Genomic DNA, 26,057 nt, shown 5'->3' on the forward strand with positions numbered 1-26,057 from the left:
ACCTGGAAGAAGAATATTCCACAAAATAACTGACTAAGACTCAAAACTGTCAAGACCATGGAGACAAAGTAAGACTGAGAAACTGTCAAAGACCACAGGAGACTAACAGAGACGACAACTAGATGCAACAGGTTACCCAGGAGTGGGTCCTCAATCAGAAAGGCGATGTGAATAGAAAACTACAGATATCCCAACAAAGCCTGGAGTTCAGTTAAAAGGAATGCATCAATGTTGGTTTCTTCATTTTGACATATGTGCTGTCTAAGATATTAACAATAGAGGAGATCAGACGAGAGGTATACAGAATGCTATATCTTAGCTAATCTCCTGTAAATCTAAAATTATTACAAAATAAAACAGGTTATTTTTTAAAGGTTTTGTTAAAAAAAAAAAAACCTGAAAAACAAAAAACCCTATCATTTACCTTCAAAAAAGTCATGTCTTGAAAAACAAAATTTTTAAAAAGTGCGATACCTCAGACCTACTAGAATGGCTAAAACTAAAAAAAAAAAAAAAAAAAAAACCTGGTGAAACTAAATGCTGACATGGATGTCAAGCAAAAAGAACTCCCATTCATTGCTAGTGGAAACACAAGATGGCATTGCCACTTTTGAAAAGTTTGGCAGTTTCTTACAAAGCTAAACACTGTCTTACCAAGCTAAACACTGTCTTACCCTATGGACCAGCAATCACACTCGTAGGTATCTACACAGGAGAACTAAAAATTTATATGCCACACACAAATGTTTATAGCAGCTTTGTTCATAATTATAAAAAACTAGAAGTGACCCAGATATCCTTCAATAGGTGAATGGATAAACTGTGGTATACACACACAATGAAATCTTATTCAGTAATAAAAAGAAATGAGCTATCAAGCCAAGAAAAAACATGGGAGAACCTTAAATAGATACTCTTAAGTGAAAGAAGGAGATCCAACCAATCCATTCTGAAGGAGATCAGCCCTGGGATTTCTTTGGAAGGAATGATGCTAAAGCTGCAACTCCAGTACTTTGGACACCTCATGCGAAGAGCTGACTTATTGGAAAAGACTCTGATGCTGGGAGGGATTGGGGGCAGGAGGAGAAGGGGACGACAGAGGATGAGACGGCTGGATGGCGTCACTGACTCGATGGACGTCAGTCTGAGTGAACTCCGGGAGTTGGTGATGGACAGGGAGGCCTGGCGTGCTGCGATTCATGGGGTTGCAAAGAGTCAGACACGACTGAGTGACTGAACTGAACTGAAGTGAAAGAAGCCAGTCTGAAAAGGTTACATAGTATATGATTCTAATTATATTACATTCTGGAAGAGTGAAAACTATGAAGACAATAAAAAGATCAATGCTGCCAAAGGGTGGGGAGGGAGAAAGGATGAATAGGTGAATTATAAGAGATTTTTAGGGCAGTGAAACTATTCTCCACGATAGTATAGTGGTGGATAAATAACATTATAAATGTCAAAACTTATAGAAGTTCGCAACATAAAAAGTAAACTTTAATGCATGCTAATTTTAGAAAGTCATTTGGGAGACTGAGGAATCCCATAAAATGTGTGAAACCATCTCACTGAAGTGGGTGGGGAAAAAGAACTGACTTAAGCAACTTTGGAAATGAATGGACTTTAACACTAAAGGCAAAAGGAACTGGACATAAGCACTGTATTTAGTGCCGTTTAGTCACTAAGTCATGTCTGACTCTTTTGCAACCCCGTGGGCTGTAGCCTGTCAGGCTCCTCTGTCCATGGGATTTCCCAGACAAGAATACAGGAGTGGGCTGCCATCTCCTTCTCCAGGGCATCTTCCCAACCCACCCATGTCTCCTGCTTGGCAGGCGGATTCTTTACCACTGAGCCACCTGGGAAGCCCTGCACTTCTAGTTAATAAAGTTATTTTTTATGGGAGTATGGATTAAAAATTCAGATAGTGCTACATATGTCTACTGGAGCTGAATAGAAGTCCTGTTAATTTGGTATAGAAACAGATAGCGACATATAGGAATATCTATAGATGTCTATATACACCAGTTAGTATATATACCTATTAGTTCTGTTAGTTGAGAGTGCCTAAAAGAAATGACACCCCAGTAGCAATGAGAACACCTACTGCCCAGATCTTGGTTTTTATTACCATTCTCCAATAAAAAGTCCCAGGATATCCAGGAGAAATGACTATTTCTAGCACTGTGACAAGAAATATACAAGATGAGCTTATTGCATCTTGTAGTGTTGGGAACTGCTAAAAAAAAGAATTAAATAAAACACACACACACACACACACACAGATGTGGGAATGTTAAAGGGGAACAAAAGCCAACTGAGAGAATACTCAATGGATAAAGCTGGAACAATTCGAGCAACAAAGTAAAGCAGTACAGGAATATACTCAAAGTATAAAATACCCTTCAGTTTATACTGATATGAATCCTTGACTAAAATAATAAATAGGGAAAGAGAGACAAATTCTCCACGCAGAAGAAATTCAAATAAAATATCCAGCTATTCCGCCCCAAGGACAGGGAGCACAATCCCTCACTTCCTAAGTGGGCTGTACAAAATTACTTCCTTCCGAAGACCACAGTGAAAGGGGAAAAGAGTTAACTCTGTAGTGGAGAAACCAGACAAACACTACTTTAGCCAGATGATCAAGGTCAATACCAACAGTCATAAACCATGTCGATAGTACCCTTTATATGATGCGATTAAAATGGCATTCACTCTGTGATCTTCCTCCCCAAAAGACATAACCCCAGTCTAATTATGAGAAAAACATCAGATAAATTCCAATACATGTGCATTCTACTCTATACCTAAACAATACCCCTAAAAACTTCTATATATTTTAAAGGTTTTAAAAACTAGGGGGAAACAGTGAGGTGGGGAAGCCAGATCCATCGTCTCTCTCAGTCAACACAAACATAAAGCTATCATTTTTCCATGATTCTTAGTTGAAGACTTTCCAAATTAGTCTGCTAAGATATTGCTATATCCAAAGACACATAAACACTGGTTAGTTGTACACTTTATTACATGGAGAAAACCATGCCAGTTTTGGCCAACAAACATTTTCTGTCCACCTTATTTGTCCTAAGCACCGCTTGAAGCATTGAAATAACCTCACAGATTGAAAAAAAAAAAAAAGCTCCTGTGCCCTGCTTTCATTTCTGTGAGGAAATGAGACAATATACAAGCAAACAATAAATGACCTATCATATAGCAATAAATGCTATAAAGTTAAAAAAAAAAAGTGAGGTAAATATGACCAAGAGGGCCACACTAATTGGAGCTTGGGAAATGCCTCTTTAAGGAGATGACATTTGAGTTGAGAACTGAGTGATGCCTATACACAAAGACAAGCTTGAGGCAGGATAGAGCAGGTGGGAAGTTCCAGGCAGAGAACACACACAAAGGCCAAAAAGAGTAACTTTTAAGTATTTGAGATAAATCAAGTGGGCAAGGCAACCGCCTAGATAGAAACAAGGTAAGCAACATATCCTGAACTCTACAGGTACAAATATGCATTTACAGTAATTGAAATAAAGTTTAAAAAAATTCAAACCTCTCCAACACTGATCACCAGGAATTCATCAATCATTAGATCCACATCTAGACTCTACGCCCCCATTCAGTCCTATCTCCCACTGCCACAACTGTCCATCCCTCACATGGTAAAAATGCTATTTTGAACTGTTCTTCCACCTTCCCTCTAAAACCACCATGCCTGTGGTTCACATTTCCTTATGTCTCTGATAGAAGTATTTAAGAAAAAAAGGCAAGAGGGAGAGTCTACCCAGAAAATGGTCCTGAATTCTCCCTAACAGATCTCATTATTTCACACAGTACAGCCAGAAGTTATGTGCAACGGCACTGAACAGACTAACGGGTTCAAACTGAGGTGCTATCAGCTGTATGATTTTGAGCAAGCTGCATAAACTTTCCAAGACTCAGTTTCCTCATCTGTAAAAGGTTGTGAGAATTAACACATGGCACCCAGTAGAATATTCAATAAATGTTAACTACTGCTGGTAGAAGTAGCTGAGCATTAATTTTGTTCAAGAACTAGAGCTAGCCAGAGGGATTACAGAAATGACAATTTGCTACAGCAAACTGTTTGAGAGATAAAATTGTCAAACTCCCTTAGGTCAGGGGCTTTGTCTTTTTCTGGTTCACCAGTGTATTCCCAGAATCTAGAACAATGTTAACACACGGTAGGCATCAATATTTGTTGAATGAATGAATGAGACTCCATTAAGACAATGGAGCATAAAGGAATTTGACTTTGCTCCAATATAAAGAAAAATTTTCCTTCCCCATCAAGACCTTAAACAATAACCTAAGGCACTATTAAATACGTTTATTATTTTTCATTGCTTTCCCAAAACCTAAGACAGTGTTCATAATATCAGGGTACTCAAATTTATTGCCGTTAAAACTCTGCTGTTAAAATTAAGCTGTTGATCAACAATTTTTAAGTAATAAATTATACAGTTTATCGTTAAGGAATGTTTTTGCTTGCTGTTGCCTGAGTGAACAAACTTTAAAAACTTGTGTAAATTTTTTTCTCATGAGTTTACCCATTATGTTTATGTTGGCAAATATATATTGATTTCACCTTTCTCTATGTCATTTTATAAAAACATTACAGTTTATCCAGTCATTTAAGAAAAATCCAAATCTTTTACAATTTCTTAAGTTTCAAAGATGGTTACCTTCATTATCAGCTCTTTAGGTCAAAGAAGGACTTTTCAGGGTGATAAAAACGGAGAAAGGAGGAGTTCACCTCTCTCAAAATGAGTTTTCAATTACTATAATTATGCATAAAATAAGACAAGGAGCATTTCTGGGCCAACACTTGAAGGCTTGAGTCCCATAAGAATTAAACTGGAGCCATGCATAAATTTGGGGCAAGTTCTGCAAAAACCTCTTCTTCCTCTATTGCCGCTGAATGAAAAACTCATTGCTAAGATTCATCAACATGAGTGTATTTTCTAACACATAGTAGCCGGTCTGGCCACACGATTTTCACCATTTTCTATCCCAGAAACAAAAACGGACACGTTTAAACCCGGCCTGACAATTACCACAATGGCAGGGTAGCTATCTCGACAGCCACAGTGGTTAAGAGCTTAAAAAGTAAGAATCTAGTTTACCGAGACCTCACCTTAAAGTAGCAAGGCCTGATTAACCTACACTGCTGGCTATTGTATGGGTCCCCCAAAGCTTCAAAGCTGGAAATATACCTGAACTCTACTGACACCTTCCGAGACAGAAAGCCAGGCGGAAGGGCGGAGCGATGCGATCCGAATCGTTTTAAATCGCAGCAAGCCGGCGGGGCCGCAGGTGCGCGGGTCGGGCACAGGTGCGCGGGCAGGCCCTGGGACCACTGTCCTTGTCACGCTCTGAGGCGACCAGCGCCCTTCACAACCACCACAGCCCACGGAGGTTCTCTCTCATTCATTCATTCATTTGACAATTACGCGAGGAGCGCCGTAGCAGGGCCGGCTCGTAGGCTCCCCGGCCCCAGCACCCGAACACCCTGAGCCGCCAGACGCGGCCCTGCGCCGCACGCATCCCTCGGGCGCGGCCGCCCGCACCCCGCCGCGCCGCGCTCCGGTCACCCGGATCCCGGCCCGGGCCTCAGCCGCACCCGAGCGCCCACGCCCCCCGCCCTCCCTGCCGCCAGTCCCCCGGCCTCCGCCCCGCTCCGCCGCCTCAGACCCGCCGGGTTTGTGGGGCGAGGAAGGCGCGCGTCCGCGGAAGCCCCCGCCCCCCGAGCCCGGGGCGAGGGGCCGCTCTGCGCGCGCCACTCGTGAACCTGAGGGGCCTAGGCGGGTGGGTCGGGCCCACAGTCCACTCACCTCCGCCGGGCCAGAACCGAGAGGTTGCTCTAAGCCGTTTGAAACCGCTTGGGCCGCCGCACACCCCGCAGTGTCCTCGTTGTTTATTGGTCCTGGGCGGACCTCCCATTGTCCTTCCATTGGTTCGTTTGAAAGAACTGTGGGCACGCGCCGCCCGCAGCCTTAAAGGGGCCGTGCGCAGCCGTGCTTCCCTTGGAGCCTGACTCTGCTTGGTCCTGTAGGGAGGTCTCGGGGCGAGGAGCGGAAGGTTAAAACTGTCCTGGAAGAAAGCTGTGTGAAGAGCTAGCTGTGCCTCCTGGGTACTCAGCAGGTTTGCTTTACTTAATTGCACGTCTTTAAACTCCTGTCAGTCAGTCAGTTCAGTCACTCAGTCTTGTCCGACTTTTTGCGACAACATGCCAGGCCTCGCTGTCCATCGCCATTCCTGGAGCTTGTTCAAACTCAAATCCATCGAGTCGGTGATGCCATCCAACCATCTCATCCTCTGTCGTCCCCTTACCCTCCTGCCTTCAATCTGTCCCCAGCATCAGGGTTTTTAACAATGAATCAGTTCTTTGCATCAGGTGGACAAAGTATTGGAGACGCAAACAACACCTGGCAATTTTTTTTCCGAGTCATTTTATTCACAAATATTTGTGTGCAGCTGAGTGAGTGAAGGAAACCAGAAAGGCAACTAAGATACAGTGGAAAGAGGGTGAATGGAGCCAGGACGATGGATCCTGGTCTTGGACCTGCTCTGAGTAAAGCACTTTTCTCAGTAAATCATGTGGAACTTAGTTTTCTTATCAGTGAACCGGGATAATGATGTTTCCCTTATAAATTTAGTGTGTTGAATTAATATAACTAATTGAGTGTCTAGAAACGGGCTTTGAACAGTAATGTATTCTTCAAAGACTTAATACTCTGGTTATTTGTAAAAATGAGAGACTTGGTTAATATGGTTCCTGAAATTCTTGTTTTGTTTCTACATTCAGTGTTTCTATGAATAAGACCTGATCCTAACTTCCAAGGAATTTGCAAACTACAGTTGTCAGAGGAATAAACGTATAGAACTAGTCACTAAAATTCAAGCAATGTGAGAACAATATAAAAAGCTGTAGATGTTTAGGGGAAGGGAGAAAATAGATGGCAAAGGATCTGTGAAGGGGATGTATTTTTAATCTGAGATTTAAACTGTATGTAGCCAAGAGGGTAAGAAATGGAGAAGGGTGGGTGAAAGTAATAAAACGATAGTTTTTGTTTTAATCTATCACATTGGCAAAGATGAAAAAGTTTAACAGCTTTTAGTTAGCTAAGAGTTAGAGAAATAGACATTCAAAGTCACTTGTCAGTAAAAGCATAACTGGCACAAACTTTTAGGAGGCCAATTTAACAGTTATGGAAATGTAAAATGTATATAGTCTCTGGCCAAATAATGCTACTGATGGGAATTTGTTGTACAGATTTATGCATGTATGCAAAGAAAAATGTACAAAGACACTCACTACACACTGATTTAGAAAACAAACACATCAACAACAAAATACCCTAAAAATTACATGTTCATTTATAGGGAACTTATATAAATTATGGTATATCCATTCAACAGAATACTATACAACTGTTAAAAAGAATATGGTTAATCTATATGCACCAGTTAGAAAAATGCACAAATTTTATTTAATTGAAAAAAAAGGCAAGTTGCAGAAAAGCATACATATATGGACTGATATGGGGACTTCCCCAGTGGCTCAGCAGTAAAGAATCCGCCTGCGATGCAGAAGCCACAGGAGACACAGGTTCGATCCCTTGGTCTGGAAGATCCCCTGGAGGAGGGCATGGCAACGCATTCCAGTATTCTTGCCTGGAGAATCCCATGGACAGAGGAGCCTGGCAGGCTACAGTACGTCGGGTTGCAAAAGGGTCAGACATGACTGAAGTGACTTGGCACATGGAATGCTTTTATTATACATGGTTATAAATGTATGTGTATATGTGTGCTTGCCTGAAAATGGTTAGAACAAGACTGGAATTTCAAAAAACCTAAGCGGGATGGGACTCATTAGGGAGGGAAATGAATTTTTTACCACTGACATGTTAAAACATTTTTTTTAGTGGGAGAAGGAAGAATGTATAGTAATGGGAAAAGTATGGGCACAGAGACAAGAAAATACATTTTACATTGGGGGTTAGACCTGTGGGTTGATTTTAGAAGAGGGTTCATATTAGGAAGTTAGTGGGACACGAGTAACTGAGAAAGGAACAATTTTTGGAGGGTCTTGAATACTAGCGTAAGAAATTTGTACTTTATTAAAGTAGGCAGTGACGAGCTACTGAAGATTTCTGAGCAAGGGAGTGACAAAATCAGAATTACACTTTAGGAAAACTAACTAGCTTGATTGTCTAATTCGAAAATGGTTAGAGTTGAGAGCCCAGTTAGGAGTCTGATATGAGCAATGGAAATGATGAGAAAAGATTCAGGAAAGAGGGAAAGTTTTGGCAACAGACTAAGTTAGGAATAAAGGTGAGAGTGGGACCCATTTAGAGAGATGAATCAAAGAGTGTGGCCAGGATTTGAGAGCCTAGGGAATGGGAGGCAATGATTGCCCAGATGGAAGTAGAAGGTCAGGAGAAGCCAGTCTCAAAGGGAAGACAAGATGTTTTGTTTCAGACCTGTTTACTTTTACATAGCAATGAGATATGTAAATAGAATCATGTAAGTAGGCCTAGGGAGTCCAGGATGAGAGTTGTGAGAAGAGACTAGACTCAAGTGATATAAGAATCACCTCCATGGAGTGAAAAGGTGAAATTGTGGCTGAGACCACAGAGTGAGAGAGTGGTGAGAATGAAAAGATGAGCAATGCAGATAAATCCACAGGCAGAGGGAGTGGGGAGGAGCCGATCTGAGCAAAATGTCACCCTAACCTTTGAGAAACAGGCTAGCAGTATATAGAAATAGTCTTCTTCAGTCATTGATCATTGACATGTTTACTTTATTTAACTATTATCAGAAATAAATTGAAGATTACATGTAAGGAGAGAGTGATGGTAACCTGGAATTTGGTGAATAAACAATGTGCAGGGTCTAGATCCTAGAGATTTAGACTTTAGAACAAGATGGCAAAATCCCTTTTTGTCTTATTTGGTTTAGGTGCGACCCCACTAGAAGGTGGGCATTAAATGTCTGATTCCCTTAATTTATTCATTCATTCAGCAAATATCTTTTGAGCACCTAGTATGTGCAGGACTGTTCTAGGCATTTGGGATTATCCATAAATAAAATATACCTCCCCCCGCCAAAAAAAAACCCTCCTCTTATGGTGCTCACATTATAATGAGGAAGCATAAACAATCAACACTTAAAAAATCGTATAGTATGTTATTGTGCAATGGGAAGATAGAGAAGAATGAAACAAGGTAGAAGGAACTGGGAAGTGCAGTTGGAAAGACTGTAATTTTGTGAAGGGGGGTCAGAGTTTCATTGAGATCACCTTTGAGCAAATGCTTGAAAAAAGGCAAAGCACTTCACCATGAGTATATCTAGAGGAAGAAAGTGCTAGCCAGAGGGAACAGCTATGCAAAGAGCCTAAGTTGGGTGCATACCTGGGAGGTTTGAGAAAGAGCAGAGTATTTGGCAGCAGGAAGGTAGGTGCAGCTGCGGTCCTGCTGGTAATAGAGAGAAGGGAATGGCAGATTCTGTAGAGCCTGTAGAAACCTTATACAGTAGATTTCATAGTAGATGCTCAGTGTTTAGCAAGTCCAGGATTATCATCAAATGGCATTTATCTATGTATTTATTAGACTTATGTGCACCTACTTTATTCCTGGGATCTCTCAATAGTTCTGCACATGGAAGTTAATAATGAAACCCTTGAGGACATTAGATATCCAAGTGCAGACTGTATCATTGCAACCAGAAGCAGGAAACAAATGCCAAACATGGTGGCTGCTGAGTAACTGTGCTGAGCATTTCTAAAAAGTCTGCATTCCATCACAGTGCTCATTCCATCACAGTCACAAGCCATTTTGGTGGAAACATCCCTGCCATGGGACATGGATCCATCTAGCCTGAAAGGAGCAGCTTCAGTGATTAACTTCAGCTCTCAGTCCAGGTACTCCCTGCATTATTCCCTGGAGACAGCACTGGCAACATTAACACAGGTCTTATGTGGCTGTGGTTTTTAGTGCCTTGACTGGCCTCCAAGATGGCAAAGCCTATCCCATCTTGCATTTGGTTGCATTTAATAGGTGCTGGTTGAATGAAGGGATGAACAGCTTTTTTTCTCTTATAGTCCATTTCTCCTTAGGCCCCAAAATGCAGGCTGTCCAAGAACTTTGACCACAGAACCATCAGCTCCACCAAAGAGGAAGTATGCAGAAAGGAGAGATTAGGGACCTCTCTAGCAGGCTGTCAGCAGGCTTTTAAGGGCTGAAGGAAAAACACACTGAGAAGGACAGGATAAGTGAAAGTTCTTGGCTCTTGGTGTCTTATAAAATGAAATAAGCAGATTGGATAGCCTTGGGGCTAACTTCAGCCTTGGGTTTAAACACAGACCCTTAATTAGGCTGTCTGGATCTGTTTTAACATCACATCAGGGTGTCTAAAGTTGTGACGTGGAGCCTTGACAGGAAATAAAATTCTGTCCTTTATGCAGAGCTCTCCTTAGCCCCTGTCACCTGGTTAATGGGAGAATGATCTGGAGAGGAAAAAATGGGTGAGTGAGGGAATATTTCAAAACAAACGCTGCCTGAAATATCCCCCAGCACATATCCTACTAGCTGGATCAGTTGAGTCATCTTCAAATATGAAGAAAAGACATAGACATTTCTTAGCCACAAAAAGGGTTCAACCACATTTCTTTTATCAGTATGTCCATTAGTAGAAATGACGACAGGTGCCCTTGAATGTCAGTGCGTTTTGCTTAGAACCTCCTACACCCTCAGCTCTTGCAGATGCTCTTTCCTGGATCCTAGGCACTACTGACTGTTTTCTTCTGGCCTCGGTTTGATGAAAGCTTCAGTTCATGCCTTGGAGACCTTTTATGGTTTACAGAGATCTGTTCATCTTATTCTGCTTTATTGACTCTGCCCAAGCCTTGACTGTGTGGATCACAAGAAACTGGAAAATTCTGAAAGAGATGGGAATACCAGACCACCTGACCTGCCTCTGGAGAAATCTGTATGCAGATCAGGAAGCAACAGTTAGAACTGGACATGGAACAACAGACTGGTTCCAAACAGGAAAAGGAGTACATCAAGGTTGTATACTGTCACCCTGCTTATTTAACTTCCATGCAGAGTACATCATGAGAAACGCTGGGCTGGAAGAAGCACAAGGCGGAATCAAGGTTGCCGGGAGAAATATCAGTAACCTCAGATATGCAGATGACACCACCCTTATGGCAGAAAGTGAAGAACTAAAGAGCCTCTTGATGAAAGTGAAAGAGGAGAGTGAAAAAGTTGGCTTAAAGCTCAACATTCAGAAAACGAAGATCATGGCATCTGGTCCCATCACTTCATGGCAAATAGATGGGGAAACAGTGGAAACAGTGACAGACTTTATTTTTGGGGACTCCAAAATTACTGCAGATGGTGACTGCAGCCATGAAATTAAAAGACGCTTACTCCTTGGAAGGAAAATTATGACCAACCTAGACAGCATATTAAAAAGCAGAGACATTACTTTGCCAACAAAGGTCCGTCTAGTCAAGGCTATGGTTTTTCCAGTAGTCATGTATGGATGTGAGAGTTGGACTATAAAGAAAGCTGAGCACTGAAGAATTGATGCTTTTCAACTGTGGTGTTGGAGAAGGCTCTTGAGAGTCCCTTAAACTGCAAGGAGATCCAACCAGTCTATCCTAAAGGAAATCAGTCCTGGGTGTTCCTTGGAAGGACTGATGTTGAAGCTGAAACTCCAATACTTTGGCCTCCTGATGCAAAGAGCTGACTCATTTGAAAAGACCCTGATGCTGGGAAAGATTGAGGGCAGGAGGAGAAGGGGACGACAGAGGATGAGATGGTTGGATGGCATCACCAACTCAATGGACATGAGTTTGGGTAAACTCCGGGAGTTGGTGATGGACAGGGAGACCTGGCGTATCACAGTTCATGGGGTTGCAAAGAGTTGGATACGACTGAGCAGCTGAACTGAACTGATTCATCTTAGGTTGCACAGTTTGCTCAAATAATATAGAAAGAAAGGCAGTGACTGTATTTTGAACATAACTATTAGTATTTTGAAAATTGTGTCCAGTTTGTTAGAATTTGACTCATTATCTCCTTACTTAGCAGTTCTAGATTTTATATCCACAAAACCAGACAAGGAATTCTTAAGTCTTGTTTCATCCCCAAGATTTCCTGGAAGGAACATAAATACAAGTTTCAGTCCAGAAAGGACCTCAGCAATCAACTGGTTCAACCTTTTCATTTTACTGATGAGGAAGCTAAGAGTGAGCATACATGAAAACAGGGTGCTAGCTAGTCCCTGACGCTGTTACAGAATTCTCACTTGCCACCGGTCAAATTCTTGTCAAGACCTGGGCCATCAGGCCAATGCCATTCTCCTCTGCTACCTCCTGCCGAGGCAGCAGGACAATCACAGGTTAGCAAAACGCATTCACCAAATTTTCTTCTTCCAGAAACACTTTCAGTTTTCCGGGCAAATGGTGTGTGTTCAATGCATTCATTTTTTTCTCCCTATTTGAAAAGTTCGTCGCCTTGGCCTGTAATTCTGAGGCTCTGGTAGGGGACACTTAATACAGGTATATAGGCTTGTGCATCAGACTGGATTTCATTTCTTCAAATGTCCTCCTTTCCTGTCTGTTGTGATTTTTCTTTTTTCCAAAACAGAATGGTGCATGGTTATCCTTGAGCTATTCTACTTGTTTTTGTTCTAGCACACCAATCCCTCACCAATGTTAGAAGAAATATACATGACAGTTTATACTCAGATCTCATCCCTTATATACAAAAAGATTCAGTCCCTCTTGCTTTCTTTTTCTTTTTTGAGGGGGATGGAGTGGTATTGGTGGACTCTAAGCTCTGTGATATTATCTTTCTTGGTCATGCTTGGGCAGTGTCCAGCCCCTAGCAGATGAATGAATGAATGGGAACAATATTCTATAAATGGTTTGTGGCTTAGAAAATCAACTATTGACCCCTGATATCAAATTGTGTCTCTGACATGAAGACTTGCATGACTCCCAGTCTTCGTTGAAAGGTATTATGTCCAGAGGCTGAAATGGGATCCCCAATGCCTTGTTCTAGCCGTGAGATGTAATGGATGGGCTATGAATAGACAGCTTCTTAAAAACAAAAGGAATTTTAGTTCCTTTGACCCATTCTCAGAGTAACTGTGAAACACAAGATCAAACAGAGCTAGTGGTAGACCTGGGGCCAGAATCAACCGTTCTTGTCCCCATCCCTGTGCTTTCCCCTTAAGACATCCAGTCTTGCCAGTGACCATCCCTGCAAGGCAAAGTCAAGTTCTGTGACACCAAAGCCCTCATAGACCTAGAAGAGAAGTAGAATGTATGTCATGGCATGTATGGTGCCCAAAGAAGACTCCACTAACCATCATGACACTCTTTTCCATTGGGTCTGGACAGAACCTCGGGCAGCCATGACCAACCAGAGTTGGCACTCCCAATGAAACCTACCAGCCACCCTGCTCTAGAGGACATCAGGATTTCAGAAGCCAATGAACTCTGGTCTTCACCTGTCTTCTCAAGATGAGCTGGACCTCCAGCCAGGAACCTCCCACCCTTTATCGCTCTTCACACCCCCAAAGGGCTTAGTGGTGATGTCTGCAAGCAGGTCTCCACAGCATGTTTCAGCCAGACAAAGCAGGCGCAGTTACTAGTCATGACTCCAAGCCAGGCAAGGTGATTAAGAAAAGCTAAATTTATATTAAATTATCATAAAGTCCTAAAATACTGAACATAGTGGTTAAATAACTCCAGAAAGTCCAATCTCTCCAGTGAGTAACGTTAAAACCATTACACGTGAGTGTGGGAGAATCACTTCCATTAGTTTAGGACAGAGAGATTTTGCTTTTTACATAGTAAATCAGTGCTCAAATAGATATTTCTTCAAATATGTCCTTTCTACATTCTGAACAGCCCAAGTGCAATAAGATCCTCCCCCCTTTCCACATGAGAAGATACCGTTTGGCTACTTTCTCTCCACATCCCCAAGCCGCAAATCCGAGGACCCAGAATGCTCCTGCTTTTACTGCCCCGTCAAATGTGAAATGCCCCCTTTCCTCCCAGGAGGGGGACCTTTCTTTTCCTACTTTGTGTTCTGGGAAATCCTGTTTGGCCTGGCCTGGCTGTCCTTTGAGGGTCCAGACCTGGGGCTGGCTACTGAGCAGGGCTAAGAGCCTGGCACCTGTCTCAAGCGATCTTAGAACCGACAGGAAAAGGTTAGCTCTGGTCTTCCCTTGTCACTCAACATGTTTGGCGGCTGATTTCTCAATGCCAGGAGCCCCAGGACATGTTTCAAATTTGGAAACTTGCCCTCGAGGCACCCCCCTCCATCCTCAGCTCCTGTTGTGTCTTCTCATCCCTGGGTGAAAGAGGTCTGGGTGTGTCCCGGGCTGAAAGGGCCTCCTCAATGTTTTTCTCTACCTTTCTACTCCTTGCCTCCCTGACACACACACTTTGCATCTTTATTTAGGCCTCTTCACCACAGGGGCCCACAAGGCTAGATCAGAATAAGCACATTAGGCACTGAAAAAACAAACCCAGAAGAGCTAGGTAGACGTTTAGGACGGTAAGAAGTCTCAATCCCCCCAACATTTGTGTGACACGCATGCCTTTCCTGTGAATAAGCATGAAGCCAGTGACGACATCTCAGCACGGAAAGGGAGTCACCTAGCTGGGAGGACTTGGAGTGGGAACTTCACCACCCCCAGCTGCAGGCTCTGTCCACTCGCTTAGATCCCTGAGCACCTGAGAATGCAGGAGGCTCAGCCTCATGGACCCCTTCACTTTAGGCCCTGGGGGCCTCGAGTCTCGCTCTTCCCAGCCATTTGTTGAACTTAAGGGCTCTCCTTTGAGAAGTTGCTCCAGGATCTCTGCGCTCAGAATCCCAGAGAATGAGGAGGGAAGAGAGTGGCAGGACATTAAAAGTTCAGGAGATGTGCTATGTTTGGCCTAAGAAGCACTTCTCAGATATGGCAGAGACCCCGTGCTGAGGCCCCCACACTTACTCAAGCCACCGGCTCACAGCCTGGAGGCAGCAGGAGGGGATTCGTGTCAGCCAGCAGCCCTGTGGTAGGGACCCCCACCCCCAGCCATCTGAAGGTAGAAAAGGCTCCAGGCATTCTGGCAGGAGGAAGAACAGCTTGAGCCAGACCCAGATAGATCTCTTCAATGCCTGCAGCTGGAAAAACAACTCTCAGGGCACGAACCATATCCACCGCCGGCAATGGACAGGACACCCGGCCCAATCACCCTTGAAATCTTTCTCATGTTGCCAAGGCCCTCGAGGCTGGAGGTTCCCCAGATGCCCATGCCAGCTGGGCTGACTCCTACTCCTCCTCCTCTCAGTCTCTATCCTTCATCTCTCTCTCTGTAGATGACCCCAGCCCCCGGTTCCAGCTCCCAGTCAGCAAGTTCTCCAGAGAAGGGATCAGGCCAGCTCTGATGGGGGGAGTGCTGTCTTGGGTCATCAGCTCCGGTGGGGCAGGCATTGAGGGTACCAGGGGAGGCAGGTGGAGCTCTGTAAGGATGAGGAATCATTACCAGGCCTGGTTTCGGGGCGGCGGGGTGGGGCGGGGGGCGCTCAGGATGGAGTGCAGGAGGTGAGGTTCGTGGTACAGTCCAGGTCTAAATTCTGAGGACGCCCCATCATTTCTGGTGCACAGGTAGGTACGAACTTGGGTGGAAACAGCTCGCGCAGAGGGCTCGGGGGAGCAGTTAACGGGGTGGCAGGAGGAGGAGCAGGACCAGCACAGAGAAAAGGGGCCTGCCGTGTAAGCGAGCACGAGGACCGGGAGTCCACCAAGGAGAAGGAAGAGGCAAGGAGGGGAACGCGGGCATTTAGACCTGGCTCTCCGAGGAGAGCTTGCGTTCGTGTCTCCAGCCTGTGTCGGGCAGGGAGCCCCGTCTTTCGGGAGTGGCTGCGGTATGGACGCTGCTGCACTCGGACTGCTCTTCCTGCAACAGCTGCTCCGTCTCCGTGTCGTCCAGGGAGCCAGAGCTGGCCTGGATGGACACGGTGTCTGTCTTCATGCACACGTGATCCCGAAGAAGCCCCCCCCGGGAGCTGCGCAGTTGCTTGAGGTCATCCCACTCGGCATCGTCGCCAGCCAGGAGGCAGATGCCCTCGACAATCTTGACCTTCTCCTTGGTGTAGTTATGGTCAGGTCCACCCTGGGGTGGAGAGCAGAGAGACACAGTCAGTTGATCAGCTCTCTCTGAAGTGGGTGGATGGAGTAGGAGTGGGTGCGAAGAGTGCAAAGATCTCACAGACAAACGGGGAAATTTAGTCAGCCAATGTATAAGGCTGAGCCTAAAAGGAAAGGAGCAGCTTTGATGATCATTACCATTTATCATACGGGGAGGCGGGAGAACAGTGGCTTCCGGCCTTGCGTGAGCCACGCACTGGCTGCGTCACCTGGGGCGAACCACTGAACATCTCCCAAACCCAGGCTCACCTCTTTAGAGCAACAGTACCCATACCTCATAACCTATGGCTGTGAGCGTCAAAACAGGTGATCCAGGAAATGCAATTAGTAGGTACCTAACGTATAAAATCTAACACGTAACATGCACTACGTCATGTTAGCTATTGCCACATCGCTAATGTGGTTTATTAATGGGACAGCATGCTAAGATACTGGCCAGAAGCAATTGATGGAAGCAGTTAAATGTTCACTTAAGGTTTTAAACCACTTTTGTGCTATTTTATTCTTTTTTGTTTGTTTTTAGAGTTGATGTACAATGTTGCGTTAGTTTCTGGTGTACAGCAAAGTGATTCAGTATAAAATTCTTTTTCAGATTCTTTTCCACTATAGTTTATTACAAGATCTTGAACATAGCTCCATGTTCTATTTTAGTCTTAATTCTCTTCTTTCTAATGTTCTTAAGAAAAATTTCAGAAGGTAAGGCAGAAAGGCTCTCATTTGGGTTCTAAGTGTCAATCCACTGGGGACCTGTAACCTACAAGCTTTTGTGTGAGGTTACTCTGGCTCTGCTCCCATGAGCCTTGGGGCCATTCTCAAGCACCCAGGGATCGTTCCAAGGAAGCCTTAAGTTCTGCTCAGGCTTCTCCGTTTTTGGATTCCTCAAAGGACAGCCTTACTCCTGGTTTCTGGGGGATACCAACCCACATGCCGCCACTGCCAAGAGAAAAATGGGCCATGGCTTGGCTTCTGTCCCTGGGATAGTGTTCCTGCCAAGAGCCCTGCAACTGCTGCTTTATTTTAGTAACAATTCAATTCCACAGATATTTATTGAGCCCCTACAATAAGCAGGATGCTTTGATGGTTACACAACATAAAATGTGGTCCTCCCAGCCCTCTGGGAGTAAGAGCTCCCTCAATCAAGCAGAGAGAGACACAGCACACGAGCCCACAGGCACGCACACACATGCCCAGTCACCAAGCACACGCTCCATGCCGAATTAGTGTAGATAAGACGCAGCCCACTCAGTGTCTTCATCACAGAGACACGGGGGGTAAGTCAGGAAGAGGTGGGTGGCACGGCACGAGCAATGGGGAATACCACTCCCTCTACAAACACACAGCAACAGGTACCTGAAATGAAGAGGAAATCAGAAGAGAAAGGGTGAAAGACTATCAGAGGGGTGAAAGAGCTGCTGAGGAGAAAGCATACAACAGGAGAAAGAGTCACATGATTTTAGTGTCTAACCGAGGGCCCTCACTGGGGGTCCTTTCTGGGGCATCAGACACGCCAGGAACCCAAGAAGCTTCCAGAGTCTTTCTCTCAAAAGATATTAATAGAGAAGGGGGTCTGTCATCCCTGAATCTGCAAGCTATCCCTACAGGTTCGGTTTTGGCTTGTAGCAGGTTTTTTTAATAGGGGAATTCGTGGATCCTGAAATCACATGATTATTATGCAGAGCGTACTACTTATGCGGAGGAGCTCTGTCGGTGTGAGGGCTGGTTTTGACTGTGCTAGACAGGCCGAGAGAATCTCATATAGTCCCATACAGGATAATTTCTAATGAAGGGTTGCAGGATTTTAGGAAAAAAAAAGTCCTAGGTTATACGCCCTCATTGAAATGGGACTATTTTTTCATGCCTAAACATTCAGCAAATGATTTTTCACAACAAAGCAATTAAAAGAACAAAAGCACATAAACTTTCAGAATTATAGAGAAATTCCTTTAGATTCTGTGATAAAAGGAAGAATAGCAAAACACCAGCCAATCCCAACTACAGCTTGGGTGCCGACAGCTTGGATCAGGGGTTAGAAAGCGGGAGTCCAGGAGTTCTAGGAGTTTGGGGTCATTCTAAAGGGGCACAGCCTCACTGCTGGGGAATGACAGCTCTAGAAGGGATGGAACATCTGAGCCTGGGAAAACATGTTTGGGCAGGGAGGTGCACACCCACATGCTTTCAGACCTAAACCTCCTGGGATCTGCTTTCTTTTCTTTTTTTTTTTTTAAAGTTTTTATTTTTTAAATCGAATCTGTTGCAGTATTGCTTCTGTTTTTATGTTTTAGGTTTTTGACCCCAAAGCATGTGGGATCTTAGCTTCCTGCCCAGGGATTGAACCCACACCCTCTGTGTCGGAAGGTGAGGTCCCAACCGCACCAGGGACGTCCCTGGAATCTGCTTTCTAACCTTGCTCTCACCAGGGCCCCTCAAGCTGGTCCCTCACAAGCTGCCAACCTCGCCAGAAACCCAAATCACATTCCAGTCTTCTCTTCACTGTCGCTCCCAAGATGGCAGGACCACCCAGCACCCCTCCCTGCAGCCTTACTGCTCAGGCGACTGGAGCGTAATCCCCCGCCCCCTCCAGAAACACTCTCAGATACGAGTCTTCATGTTTACCTCTTTCTTATAGCACAGTTGATTGTACATGGCCGGTTTGGGGGTCGCTTCGATCTTCACTTCCTGAGTGGAAGTTCGGTAGGAGGGGTTGCTGTAGGTCAGGTTCCCCATTCCAGGATCAGTTAACTTGGACTTTTTGTGTCTTTGGAAGAAAAAGGGATGAGAAATTAGTTCAGATCTGTATGGGGAGGATATCTGGGCAGGCAGCCTTGCAGTGGGCCCTGTTTCCTGGTTCTCACACCTTCTGAATCCCTGCCCCGTGAGTGTGGGCTGGGCCTGCTGACTTGCTTCTGTGGAACAGAACGTAGAAAAGTGTGGGATACTAGATTTGGTTACGAGGAAACTCCTGATAAGGAAACTGGCTTCCCTCTTGGCTTGCCCTCCTTCTCTGTCTCTCTCCTGCTTTTGTTCTGAGGGATGCAAGCTGCCATGTTGGAAGTTGTTCTATGGAAAGGCCCACAAGGCAAGGAACTGACAAGGGGGGCCTCCAGCCCACAGCCTGCAAGGAACTGAATCCTGGGCTTAGAAAGGAATCCTTGCCCTTCCTCTTGCAGTCAAGTCTCAAGATAAGACTGGAACCCTGGCTGACACCTGGATTGCCTGAGACAGCCTGAGGCAGAGGCACCAGCTAAGCCGCACCCAGATTTCTGACCCACAGAAACTGTGAGGTAATCAGTGGTTGTCACTTTAAGTTGCTAAGTTTGGGGTTAATGTTGTACAGCAATAGATAACGAACACACCAAGCTTTAGTGTCGAGACAGACCCATGTTTCAATCCCACTTGTGTTACTTATTAGCTGCTAGGGATGTTGGTGGACATAATCTAAACTTTCTGAACTTTAGATCCTCATCTGTAAAGTGAGGAACAATAATACCTGTATTATAAGGTGGTTGTGGTGTTGAGACATATTCATTAAATGGTAGCTGTTACTATTATTACTGTCGTGGTGGTGATAGTTTAGTTGCTAAGTCATGTTCGACTCTTGTGACCCCATGGACTGTAGCCTGCCAGGCTCCTCTATCCATGGGATTCTCCAGGGAAGTAAACTGGAGTGGATCGCCATTTCCTTCTCCAGGGGAATATTCCCAACCCAGGACTCGAAACCGGGTCTCCTGCCCTGCAGGCAGATTCTTTACTGACTGAGGTATAAAGGAAGCCCATTACTATTGTAGCTGTTGTTATTAGCAGAAGGATGTTTTTGCTGTGAGTTGCATTTAAAGCATTTAGGGGAAATATATATATATAGAGAGAGTGATAAAAAAGTATTCTAACTTGAAATTTAGGATTCCCAGGATTCCTACTGAGCAATGATACATCACCCAACATTGTCATAAAGGGTTGTATTTGCGTGAAGAGAAAATCACTTCCAGCTTCAGTGGTTTGAGGTGGTGTGGGATGGTGGCAAAAAAGCAAAGCTGCTAGATCAGTGCCAGCTTTGCCTCTTAACTGTGTGACCTTGGGCGACATCCCCCGTGTCCTCAGGATCCTAGCCCATAAGGAAAATCCCGAGGGTTGCTGGGGTCATGAAATGAGGAAATGGCCTGTGATGTGCCTGGGGAAGAAGGGTACACATTCAGGTATCTGCCCTTCCCTTCTGCTGCTCTGCCCAGGGAGCCAGCTTTGAAATGAGGTTGGTCAGCAGCTGAATCAGTGAGCAGTCAGCTTCAAGGGGGTCCCAAACGTGCTAACGGGGCCCTTCAGTGAACAGGTGGCCCCTGCAGTGGGGCTGAGGTTACCTGTACAGCATCAAAGCCGCAATCACCACCAGAATCAGCAGAACGCTGAGGAGTCCACCGATGACGTAACTGGCGTGAAGTCCTTCCCCTGGGAAGAGCAGAGGGATGCTAGGTGGGGACCACGGATGGTCTTTTGGCTGGCGCGAGGGGTGGGAGGATGGAAGGCTCCTTTTTACCTCCCACACCATCTGAGGACAATTACAGGCCTCCTTCTCAGGGAAGAGGCCGCAGAGGGTGGGCGGAGGGGGCTGAGAAGAAACCTATCACTCTGTCAGCATCTCTAACCCCAGTTCTACCACTTACTACCTGTGTGACTTAAGGCAAGAGGCTTAACTTCTAAGCCCAAGTTTTCTCATCAGTTAAATGAAAATAATAAATTCCTCATTTATTATTTATATTTAATAATAAATATATAATATCACATAATAAATGTATTACATCTGGAGATAGAAAGTGAGAGTGTATATACAAATACATTCATATACAGGCATGAATACATTGGTCGTTTAGTCACTAAGTCATGTCCAACTCTTTGCAACCCCATGGACTATAGCCCACCAGGCTCCTCTATGAGATTTCCCAGGCAAGCATACTGGAGTGGGTTGCCATTTCCTTCTCCCGGGGGGTCTTCCTGACCCAGGGGTCAAACTTGCCGCTCCTGCTTCGTCAGGCAGGTGTTTTTTACCACTGAGCCACAGGGGAACCCGATGCACACACAGATATGGCTTAATAAATAAGTGCCTGGCATACAGAAAGCACTCCAGAAGTGGCAGCGATTTATGGTTGTTCTTTCTATGAGTTTAGTCTAAGGAAAGGGTTCATCAACTCCAGAGTCCCCGTGAAGGTTCCTCAAGATCTCAATGGCGACTTCAATTTCTTACCTCTTGTTTTTCAAAGCAGATGGACACTGGGGGCTTACCTGGAGCAGCAGGCATGACCTCATTGGAATGCGCGCAGAGGCCCAACCGGGCATCCTTTTCAGAGCATCTGTGGGGCAGAGAGAACCAAATATGAAAGCTACCTGTATTCAACAAAGATCTTGCCTTCCTCCAGGAAAAGTGGAAAGTCCTGTGAGGACCAGGCAAAAGGCCTGGGATCAGGGCTTTCAGATAGGAGACTGTACCAGACAGGAGAGGTTAGAAGCAAGGAGAGGGCAGGACCAGGAAATACAGAGCAATCTGCATGAGTCTTCAAGATGCTACATGGAACTCTGCTCAGTGTTATGTGGCAGCCTGGATGGGAGGAGCATCTGGGGGAGAATGGATACATGTACACGTGTGGCTGAGCCCCTTTGCTGTGCGCCTGAAACTGTCACCGCATCGTTCATCAGCTATTTGTTGTTGTTCAATTGCGTGCTGCTCCATGGACTGCAGCACACCAGGCTTCCCTGTCCTTCACCATCTCCCTGAGCTGGCTCAAACTCGTGTCCATTGAGTCAGTGACGGCATACCCCAATACAAAAGAAAAAGTTAAAAAAAAAAAAAACCCTGGGCTTCCCTGGTAGCTCAGTGGTAAAGAATCCGCCTGCCAATGCAGGAGACATGGGTTTGACCCCTTGTCTGGGAGGATTCCACGTGTGGCAGAATCCATGCTCCTCCACAAAAGCTACTGTATTGAGAAGCCCACGCACCTCAGCTGGAGAGTGGCCCCCACTCAGCACAACTAGAGAAAAGCCCACTCAGCAACGAAGACCCAGCATGGCCAATAAATAAATAAATAAAATTTAAGATGCTATATCATGCTTAAATGTTTTAAAATATTTATCCCTTTGTTGTTTTTTGGCCACAAGGCTTGTAGGATCCCAGAACCCCCAACCAGGGATTAAATCCAGGCCCTTGGCAGTGAAGGGGCTTCCCAGGTGGCACTAGAGGTAAGGAACCTGCCTGCCAATGCAGGTAGATATGAGACCCGGGCCCAACCCCTGGGTCGGGAAGATCCCCTGCAGAAGTAAATGGCAACCCGCTCCGGTATTCTTGCCTGGAAAATCCCATGGGCAGAGGAGCCTGGTGGGCTGCAGTCCATAGGGTTGCACAGTCGGACACGACTGAATCAACTTGGCACACTCATGGCAGTGGAACAGTCACAACCACGGGACTGCCAGGGAATTCCCAAAATATGTACTCTTTAAATAGGATTCTTTAAAAAGAAGAAGCAGGTCTGGGAGTGAACTGAAAGTCTGCTGAAAGAACACTAAAGACATCAAATGGTAGGCTTTATTAAACTACCAGGGTGAGAGGGAAGAAGCTACCAGTCAAGCAAACCTCTCATTGGATAAAGATTATCACAAAGTCTAGAAAGACCTGAAAAAATATATATTTTGTTTTTTCTCTTTCATTCTTTTACATGGGAATATGCAAGACATCCAGAGAGAGGGCTTAGATAACTAACTTGAAATGCTGACAAGGTAACTCCTTTGGGGCACATTCTGAGCTGGCAATTAAAGGTATGTCCTAAAAGGTTAGAGCCCGCGGAGAGGGAAATGGCAACCCACACCAGTATTCTTGCCTGGAAAATTCCATGGACGGGGGAGCCCAGCAGGCTACAGACCATGGGATCACAAAGAATCGAACAAGACTGAGGGACTGACAGTTAAAAGCTTAGAGAAAAGCTGCTTGCAAAAGCATCTGAATCCAAGGTGTACTGAGTCTTCAAGTAGAACTCTGAGAGGAAAAAAATATCTGAGTAGGTTCAAAAGTTCTCTAAATAAGCCCAAATAAGATCAGATTAAAAATGATTTTTAGAGCTTAAAAGTTAGTGAGAAAGGTATGTGTTTATATCATATAACATTTCTATATGAACTCTTCTAACAAGCGAAAACAGGCCAACAATGTTGGAAAGCAATTATCCTCCAATTAAAAGTATATTCAAAAAAGAGAAAATGGGGCACATAGAATAAATTTGATCTAATTTCAGGGACAACAGTCTAGAGTTGCCATTAAGGCTTATTACTCTGTTTCTGTTTTCACAATTGGAAGCAAGTATTAACTACCTTTTAAGCTACAGTTGATATTAAAAATAATATGACAGTAAAAATGATCTAACAGAAAAATGCCCAGGAAGATAGACATCAAAAGAGTAAAAATAGGAAATGAAATCAATATCTCAAAAAGGTGTCTGCACCCCACGTTCAATGTAGCATTATTTATAATAGCCAAGACATGGAAACCACCAAAGTGTCCATCAGTGGATGAATGGATAAAGAAAATGTTTGTATAGGGATACAATGGAACATTATTCAGCCATTAAAAAGGAGGGGGGGGACATTCTGCCATTTGCAATAACATGGATGGACCTTAAGGGCATTATGCTAAGTAAAATAAGTCAGACAGAGATGTCACTTATACATGGACTCTGAAAAAAGATCAATAGATATAATTAATATCATACAGATTGGTAGTTGCCAGCAATGGGGGGTTTGGGGTAGACAAAAGAAGAAAGATGGTCAAAGGGCACAGACTTCCAGTTATAAGTCCTGGGAGTGGAACAGACATCATCGTGACTACAGTTAACAATACTGTATATTTGAAAGTTGCTAAGAGAGTAGTTAAAAATTTTTTTAATTAAATTTACTTATTTTTAATTGACGGATAATTGCTTTACAGTACTGTGTTGGTTTCTGCCAAACACCAACAGGAGTCAGCCATAGGAATACCTCTGCCCCCTCCTGAGCCTCTCTCCCTCTGCCCTCCCCACCCCGCCCCTCTAGGTTCTTACAGAGCCCTGGTTTGAGTGCCCTGAGCCACACAGCAGATTCTCAGTGGCTCTTGTTTTACACACGGTCGTGCATATGTTTCCATGTTACTCTCTCCAGACGCCCCACCCTCTCCTTTCTCCCCTACCCCACCCCGTGTCCACTGGCCTGTTCTCTGTCTGCATCTCTATCGCCGCCCTGCACGTGGGCTCATTAGCACCATCTTTCTAGAGTCCATATGTATGCATGGATACACGACATTTGTTTTCCTCTTTCTGACTTACTTTACTCTGTATAATAGGCTCTACAGGCTCACCCACCTCATTAGAACTGACTCAAATGCATTCCTTTTTATGGCTGAGTAATATTCCACTGTATATATGTACCACAGCTTCTTTATCCATTCATTTGTAGCTGGACATCTAGCTTGCTTCCATGTCCTAGCGTTTGTAAATAATGCTGCAGTGGACATTGGGGTACATGTGACTTTTTCAATTTTGGATTCCTCAGGGTATATGCCTAGTAGTAGGATCGCTGAAAGAGTAGATTTTAAAAGTTCTCATTGTAAGGAAAAAAACTGGACACTTGTGGTAATGGATGTTAACTAACTAGACTTATTGTGGTAATCATTTTGCAATATACATATATAACAACAACAAAGAAACACTAAAGGCAATTATATATGTACATATGGGTACTTATTTCTTTACTCCTATCTGTATTTCCAAATTATTTTTTTGCCAAGCATAAATTAAAAAAACACATTTATCTGACTTTCTCTACACTGAATATAACATATTTCATCAATTTTAAGATAAGCATTTTTTTTTTCTATATTCTTACATCTCGGAAATAGGGCTGTGTCTTACAATTAATGGCATACCACAATTGCCATTGGTTATTTTTTCAGTTTAATCTCTCAAATCAGGATGCATTTTAAATTGACAGCACTTTCAGCTTAATGAAATACAGTATTTTATGCTTGGTTTGAGAACTGTTCATGGCTATGCGTGCCTATTTAATAATGGAGTGTGTGTGTGTTGCACGTGTGTGCACATACCTGCCTGTTTTAGTGTTACAGGTCATTATAAGCTAAGGCCATCATATACGTGGGAATGTCTCAAATTAAAAAGCCCCAGCCCAGAGACCACCATGACTTGGTGGCTTCTAAGTAAAATGTAGGATAAGACCATGTGCTAAACCTGTTCTGCCAGAGCAGAAATCACAGAAAGAAAGGAAGAAGGAGGAATGCCAGGTGGAAACTCTTCCTGAATGATTTCTCTCTAAAGCTGCTCTTGAAGCTTCTTGCTTCCAGAGCTGTTAAAAAAAAAAAATCACTTGCAACAATCTACAAGACTAAATATCATCTCCAGTTCCAAACAACAGGGACTAGTGGATAATGATGTAATCCATTTCCCATCTGCCAGAATTATCAAGCTGAGACTATGGTGGTCTGCTGGCAGGGGATGAGATTTGGATCAGAGAGCCCTCAGGCCCATACTAAATGCACTTACCTCCCTTCCACCTCCTCCAGAGATGTACGGGTCCGGGTGGTAGAAGAATGCAGGGTAGTCGGTAACGTGTTGGGTAGCACGGGGCTCCTTTCACTCATACTGGTAGCCCGGGGAGCTGGGGGCACCAGGCCAGGTACTGGAGAGAAAACAAGGGCTGGAGTGGACCACTGGAGCCCCAAATATCTACCTGTGGTCCAAGAGTAGCATCTGGAGAACCTGACGGAGCCATCTTTTAGCTGCTCTCATCCTAGGCACGCC

The 26,057-nt window shown here is 44.4% G+C and overlaps 2 protein-coding genes across 9 annotated transcripts in view; both read right to left on the reverse strand.

Moving 5' to 3' along the window:
- Nucleotides 1-5,972, reverse strand: part of CKAP5 (cytoskeleton associated protein 5) — a 94,715-nt gene extending 88,743 nt beyond the window's left edge. For 4 of the 6 annotated variants that reach the window (XM_069555617.1, XM_069555614.1, XM_069555613.1 and 1 more), the window contains exon 1: nt 5,856-5,972. The gene's annotated coding sequence lies outside the window, so the exon portion shown is untranslated. Of the gene's footprint in view, nt 1-5,237 lie in introns of all 6 variants that reach the window. The other 2 variants (XM_069555612.1, XM_069555611.1) reach the window with 2 other exon arrangements.
- Nucleotides 5,973-13,718: 7,746 nt separating this feature from the next.
- Nucleotides 13,719-26,057, reverse strand: part of LRP4 (LDL receptor related protein 4) — a 54,123-nt gene continuing 41,784 nt past the window's right edge. The window contains exons 34-39 of one of the 3 annotated variants that reach the window (XM_069554057.1): nt 25,800-25,935; nt 21,514-21,581; nt 20,595-20,682; nt 18,859-19,000; nt 17,596-17,654; nt 13,719-16,210 (exon numbers count right to left, since the gene is read on the reverse strand). In XM_069554057.1, coding sequence (XP_069410158.1) covers nt 17,613-17,654; nt 18,859-19,000; nt 20,595-20,682; nt 21,514-21,581; nt 25,800-25,935 — 476 coding nt within the window. In that variant the 3' untranslated portion in view covers nt 13,719-16,210; nt 17,596-17,612. Of the gene's footprint in view, nt 16,211-17,595; nt 17,658-18,858; nt 19,001-20,594; nt 20,683-21,513; nt 21,582-25,799; nt 25,936-26,057 lie in introns of all 3 variants that reach the window. The other 2 variants (XM_069554056.1, XM_069554055.1) reach the window with 2 other exon arrangements.

This window comes from Ovis canadensis, chromosome 15 (assembly GCF_042477335.2).
Source record: "Ovis canadensis isolate MfBH-ARS-UI-01 breed Bighorn chromosome 15, ARS-UI_OviCan_v2, whole genome shotgun sequence".
NCBI lineage: Eukaryota > Metazoa > Chordata > Mammalia > Artiodactyla > Bovidae > Ovis > Ovis canadensis.